This window comes from Nematolebias whitei, chromosome 5 (genome assembly GCF_014905685.2).
Source record: "Nematolebias whitei isolate Nwh7 chromosome 5, NemWhi1, whole genome shotgun sequence".
NCBI lineage: Eukaryota > Metazoa > Chordata > Actinopteri > Cyprinodontiformes > Rivulidae > Nematolebias > Nematolebias whitei.
In genome coordinates, this window is record NC_056502.1 from 21,675,090 (window position 1) to 21,682,097 (window position 7,008).

Here is a 7,008-nt window from a genome sequence, read left to right on the forward strand (position 1 = left end):
TGGATGGATGGATGGATGGATGGATGGATGGATGGATGGATGGATGGATGGATGGATGGATGGTTTTTTTTACTTGTGAACACACATGCCAGTTTTACATTATTTTGTCATTTTCAATAAAAAATAAATGTTTATTAATAATTATTATCTATAGTAAATAATAATTAAATATGCTAGACTTTTACCTAAATGGATGGATGAAATAAGTGTTTATTAATAATAATTTCTATAGTAAATAATAATTAAATATGCTAGACATTACCTAAATTCATAATAAAATACAATAAACAGGGTTTCTGTAAATTCAAGTATAATCATTGTGTTACAGCAGGATTGTTTTTTTTTTGCATCTGTTCATGATTTTATTGTCAGTATATGTGAAAACATCCTTCATTTACTAAAAAGTGGGTAAAAAAGATAACATCGCATGTAAAATTAACCCTAAAAACTGTTTTAATTATGCTGTCTTTTTGTGACACGCTCAATTTTTTTCTTTTGTTTTTCACTTTCTTTTTTTGTTCTCTGCTGCCAGGTTGTTTTGCTGCTATTGCTGTTTTATAGTGTAATTAAAGCTTTTTAATCTTATTCAAAAATGAAATGAATACAGACAGATAGGTAGATGAAGAGCAGAGCAACTGTTGAACTCTTGCTAAGAACTGTCAACACGTTCGGGGCCTGATAAATGAAACAGCACGGTCAGCAAGGCGATGCAGTCGGCTCCGCAGAGATCACCGCAGGCCGTTTCCCTGACTGAGGTCCACCTGGAACAAAGCCTGATCAGGTCACCTTTAAAAGCCCTTAAATCAAAGCGGACTCCGGCACCCAACAGCCACACCTGGAAATGTCAGTTTCTGTCGACAGCGTATAAATGGATGTGACTGCGGTCAGCAACTTTTTGAGGACAGTCTGCAGGAACTTCCTCCAACCTGCCGATTCAGAGGTTCGTTGGTTTGCTGTGCCAGAGGGGTCAAACCTCGGTGGGAGAAAGGTGAAACATCGGAAATAGAATTTTTTTAAAGACCCATGTGAGTCCTTTAAAGGATCTCCCAGTAAGTGAATGGCCTCTTGAAGACTAAGGATTTTTACTACCTTGAAAATAGAAATTCACACCATCCATCCAACCATCATCTTCACCCACTTCTTCCTTTTCAGGTCGTGGAGGTCACTGGTGCCCAAACGTCACTGTTCAAGAGGCAGAGGACACCCTGGACAGGTCTCCAGTCCATTACAGGGGAAATACACACTACTTTTTAAATCAAAATAATTTACAAATTACCAAATTGACATCACTTTATGACACGTGGCAGGATGATTGAAACTTGGATACATTCATCTTTTCTCACTCCAAATGAATAAAAATAACTTTCAAACTTGCTTTTTGAGCCTCAAGTGAGACTCAGTCTCTGCTGAACTCCTTCTTTGTCGAGTCTGGACTTAAAATCGTTTTATTCTTGGACATCCAGTGCATTTTGCAAAGTTATTTATTCCAGCGTGGGCTATTCTTTATTTACACAGGACTTTTTTCATATCTCAGCAGTGTTGAAAATGCTGTTATTGCACAGTAAATACTTTAGCCATATTTCAGAGAAACTCTTCAATATTTTATGAAAATGCATTCTAGTCTGTTCATTAAATTATATTAGTTTTTGGTAAAGTATACAGAAAAATGCTGAACTGGCCCTGCTCTTACTAAACTGTAAGTTTGTCAATTCAGTGACAACATTATCTGCTAACATATTATAGAAAATTACTTCTTTTTTTTTTTTACATTGATAGCAGAAGACAACATTAAAACTGCATATAAAACATTTATACTGAATTACAACGCTTTTAAACAAAGCACATCCGCCTGTCATAACAGGAAAAAATATATCAATAGCAGATTTTATGTGTTTAATTTTAAACAATGACTGATTGAGGGCACATTTTTCACCCATGAAATGTGCACCATCTTTTACTTACCAGGCATGTCAGCTGTCTTTGTCTTCACAGAACATCCGTCGGCTGTTTTAGGGTTTGCAAGCTGCTGTGGACCGTTAGTCCTCTCTGCTGTTGCTCTGAATGAATCCTCAAAAGACACCCTTCCCTCTCTCACATTATGCATTTCTGCAGAAATAGAAATAGAGCCAACACTTCCATCACATAAAGTACAAAACTGTGTCATGTTGACACAGAGAAAGGAAAAAGAAGGCTTCCAAAATCACAAAAGGTGTTTTTGTCATTTGTGTGATGGCTGCTTCAACTTTCACAGTTTTTCTTCTTTTTTTTTTTCTTCTGTCCAGGTGCTGGTCGTAAAATTAGAACATCATGAAAATGTTGATTTATTTCAGTAACACTTCAAAAAGTGAAACTTGTATATTCGTTCATTACACACAGACTGATATATTTCAAATGTTTATTTATTTTGATGTTGATGATTATAATCGACAACTAATGAAAACCCCAAATTCAGTCTCTCATAAAATTTGAATATTACTTAAGACCAATTAAAAAAGGATTTTTAGAAATGTTGGCCAACTTTAAAGTATGAACATGAAAAGTATGAGCATGTACAGCACTCAATACTTGGTTGGAGCCCCTTTTACCTGGATTCATGCAGCAATGCAACGTGGCATGGACTCGATCAGTCTGTGGCACTGCTCAGGTGTTATGAGAGTTTTTGCTTATTTTAGCTAACCTTTTGCTGCTTTTAGCGAGTGTGTTGCTATTTTTAGCTTTTAACATGCCTTTTTACTACTTTGAATGTCTAGCTATCATTTTGCTACTTGTAGTTGTTAGCTAATCTTTTGACACTTGTAGCTTTTAACTAGACCTTTCCTAATTTTAACTTGAGTTTTGCTACTTTGGGTTTTTGGATGTTTGGTAACTTTTGATATTTTGCTAAGTGTGTTGTTCAATTTAGCTTTTAGCTAGTGTTTTGTTTTGTTTTTTCCCTACTACTTTTAGTTTTTGGGTAATGTTTAGTCACTTTTAGCTATTATGCTGATTCTTTAGCTTTAACAACTCAGTTTCGGCTTGGTCAGCGCTCAGAATTCACACTATATTTTAGCAGGGCATGGAATGGCTCGAGTTTCATTTCAGCTTCTTTTGGTATGCAATCATTTTCATCAGATATATGCAGGGTAAAACAAACAGTGAGCTGAAATCTACCTGTCAGAGGAAGCTCACGTCCTCCAGCAGGGACAGGAGCCAGACAGGACAGGTCTGGTTGCACCAAGGTCCCTGGAGGAGGCAGCGTGCTGCTGATCCGCGCGTCAAATTTAGTGCTACGGCAGGTGTTACTGCATACGGAGTCATGCTGGAAGAAATCTATCTGGCCAGAGTCCATCATTTTCCTGCAAGGGGACGAGCAGGTTAAAACAATACGGCTAAGGAAATTAGAAAACTGTTTCACTTCGCAGTAGTAGCTGCGGGTTGAATTCCCAGAACAAGCCTGAGAGCCTCTCTGGGTTTGGTTTGACACGGAGCTCGTCGATCAGGCCCTCAGGAGGAATCGAGATGAAAAGAGCTGATACAGCCTGTTGAAATGTGTTGCCTCGCAGTAACGCCAACAACAAGTGCAAACAGGATAAAGAGGTGAGAAGCACGACTCAGCAGCTCACATGCGAGTCATTTAATCCGTCTCCCATCATAGTTCAGATTACCCACCACCTCTGGTATGTAGTGGCAATAAGACACTGATATGAAGCAGGAAGCTGTGGTTTGTTTTTTTCTAAAGGTAAGTTAACTGTGTGGGGTTGATGGGTTCTAAAGTAGGAGACATAAACCACAATGTGATAGAAAGAAGTGAGCCTAATGTTCACCCACAGTTAGACAGAAACTCATTTTTATAACATTTCATTTTTACTACCTGAGCACGACCCCTCCCAGTCTGATGGCCCTCTTCCAGTCCTTCAGGGTGGCTTTCTCTGCCAAGTTTACAAACTGCTTGGGACTAATGAGCTGCTCGTTAAACTGTAAACAGACAAGGCAATTTATGTCAGGTAAGCAATCAATACACCTGGCTGCTGTGGAAACGTAACATTTCTAGTTCTGGGAGGGTAAGATTCAAGTTAAACTCGGGTTAAAATGAAGCTAAGGAGTGTATTCTGATCAGCATGCCAAAGAGTTAAAGATGTTGCGTGATCTGTTAGTTTGAAGCATGCACTGAGGATGACTCTCAGCTATTAGCACGACAGGTTTTAGCTCAGTATCTGTAAAATTAATTCAGATACAGCTATTCTTGTGTCTGCTGAGGTTGATCAACTGTGGCGGCCATATTAAAATGGTCGAAACCTTGTGTTTCTAAAAAGTCACTGATATAAATGCCAACAAAACTAATAAAGATAATAATAAGTATCTAATAAAAATGTGTGAATTGGAAGTTCATGAGAAAAATGTTGGTTTAAATTTTATATAAGGTTGAGTCAGGTCCTCTGTCTGGACCAGGGGTCTGCAACCTGCGGTTCTGGAGCCACATGCGGCTCTTTGGTCCCTCTGCAGCAGCTCTTTCAAGCTTTGACCAAAACTGACATAAAACTGAATTTTATTGGTTATACAAACAACAAAAAAGTACTAGTTTTAGCTGTTTTCCTGTCATTTCTTTTGCAAATATTCATTTTTTTTTTTTTTTTTTGCTTTATTTCTATACTTAATAGTTTTTTCCACAATTTAAAAAAAATCACATCGGTCTGCACAGTTCATTGATTTTTTTAAACTACTCCCCCACCACCACCACCTTTACAAGAATCTGGTCTTTTCATTTGTATTAAATAGTAAAAATATCAATAAATTATAAAACTCATTAGATATTTTTAGCTTTATAATGTCATCACTACTGGCCACAAACGTCTCCTCCAAAAAAACCTGAAGTGGCCCATGGGCCACCAGTTGATAATCACAGTTGTAGCAGGTTGTTGTGGCTCTGGACACATTTAATTTAGTAAATGCAGTTGCAAAAATGGCTCTTTTCATCATGAAGGTTGCAGACCCCTCTGATCTGGACGGATTCTTCTTTGTTGAAACGTTTCATCTTTTATCCAAAAGACTTCTTCAGTCTGAGAAGCTGCAGCAAACTCAGTCCTCAGCACCTTCTCACAGTGGATCAACCAGTTTGCTGCTGACAGCCAAAACTAGCTGTTCACATGATAAAGGAAGACCCGACGGTACGCCCCCTCCTCAGTTGCCGGCCCTCTTCCTTGTAGACAATCATGTCAAACCACCAACATAACTGGTTTGTTCCACTTTGGAGTAAACTGTTTGGGGGAAGTATCAGTTTTGTGTTGTGTGCTGACTTGACTGATGAAGCCTTCCGGATGGAAGGTGAAACATTTCAGCAAAAAAAGAAACTGTCCAGATGACCTGACTGAAAATTGTTGGATTGTATACCTGGAATATTGAGCATGGACTTTTTTGATAAAGGAAGACCATGAGCCTTATGACCAATTATTAGTGCCCTGATGGCCTCTTGGTATTCACAGAGGGCTGAGTGATACTAGCAATAACAGCACTGTAAGAGGGGGACAGTTGAACATGGAGGCCTCCACCTCTGTTTAATGATGGACGGGTTCTCTTCACAAAAATGGCTTCCTTCACTCCTTTCAAACCAGCGTTCCTCTTAAGGCTGCGCAGTCTTAATCCCTGAACGAGTGACCGCTGGCCTAGAGATGAGCGTAAACCACAGTCTTGGTCTTATGATGTTGATCTTCAGTGCTGGGTCATCCTTTTGGCCAGTGGCTGTTTAGTTTCCCCGATGTAAGACTGATCACCCTCCTGACACTGAACAGCATACACAATATTACTCTGTTTGAGCCGGGGGGCTGGATCTTTGGGATGAACCAGTCTTTGCCATAATGTATTTTGGGGATTGAAAGTCACTGGGACATCACGTTTAGAAACAAACAACACCAACAAACTGGTTGATCCACTATGAAAAGGTGCTATTTATAAAACTGAGTTTGTTGCAGCTCCTCAGACTGAAGAAGTCTTTTGGACAAAAGATGAAATGTTTCAACAAAGAAGAATCAGTCCAGAGGACCTGATTTAACCTTGTTCGATTTATCCACGTGTATTATTGAGCATGCCTCAGGACATGTATAGATTTTACCTCACTTCAATGGTTATTTTAAAGAAAAAACATAATGAGACTACAAAAAAAATTTTGTTTTGTTTTGTTGTTTTGTTTTTTAAGAAGAATGCATAAAGTGAATTCATCAACAAATAAATGTTTTGCATCTTTCTGGTTAAACCCTTGCCACACTCTTGCAATATTCTTCATGTTAAATGTGTGAACTCACTCAGGCGACACATCTCACGTTGATTCCAGGACACAAACTTCTTGAAGAGCAGGACGGCTCTGCTGTTCCCACAAGTGATGGGGTAACCGGGGTAACCATACTCAGCGTCCTCTCCTCCAGCTTTACACTTAACTAAAAGTCAAAAGCAAAACCGTGAGCTCCTGCAGTGACTCTTTCACAAAAATACATTCACTAAATACAGTCAAAAAGGTCAAAACTGTCCCCCAAAAAAGGCTTTTCTTACCTTGATGGGTCTTGACGGCTAAGAGCGTGGTTCCATGCTCCATAGTGACACCATTTAACCTGTAGAAGGTGACAGAGCACATGACAATTTTGTAAATACAGTAGTCCCTCGCTACTTCGTGGTTCATTTATCGTGGATTCGCTCTATCGCGGTTTTTCAAAATAAGATTGGACATGACACACAATTGGCTGACTGATGGATGAGCCGCACAATCGGCATGGAATTTTTATTTAAAATAAATTATTTTAAATTATTTAGCACCTCCTGCACCTTTGTGCAGCCCATACTGCAGGATAAACTTCCTCCTGCAACTGATCAGCTGCTCTCTGTGCAGAGTGGAAAAATGGGCGTGGCCCAGAGCACTTGTAGGTGGCTGAGAGCAGTGGAGGCACAGAGAGAGAAATCATGAAATTCTGTGCTCTTTTAGATAGTTTAGAAACATTGTTTAGAATATTGCAAGAGTGTTGCAAGGGTTTAAAACGCTTATAT

At 39.1% G+C, this 7,008-nt stretch overlaps 1 protein-coding gene across 1 annotated transcript in view; it reads right to left on the bottom strand.

Annotated features, from left to right (window-relative positions):
* LOC119410300 (glucocorticoid modulatory element-binding protein 1-like) overlaps window positions 1-6,646 on the bottom strand; it is a 9,898-nt gene extending 3,252 nt beyond the window's left edge. The window contains exons 1-5 of the mRNA XM_037677213.1: window positions 6,520-6,646; window positions 6,308-6,407; window positions 3,851-4,000; window positions 3,151-3,335; window positions 1,963-2,106 (exon numbers count right to left, since the gene is read on the bottom strand). Of these exons, the coding sequence (XP_037533141.1) occupies window positions 1,963-2,106; window positions 3,151-3,335; window positions 3,851-4,000; window positions 6,308-6,407; window positions 6,520-6,646 (706 nt within the window). The remainder of the gene's footprint in view (window positions 1-1,962; window positions 2,107-3,150; window positions 3,336-3,850; window positions 4,001-6,307; window positions 6,408-6,519) is intronic.
* Between the last annotated feature and the right edge of the window lie 362 nt (window positions 6,647-7,008).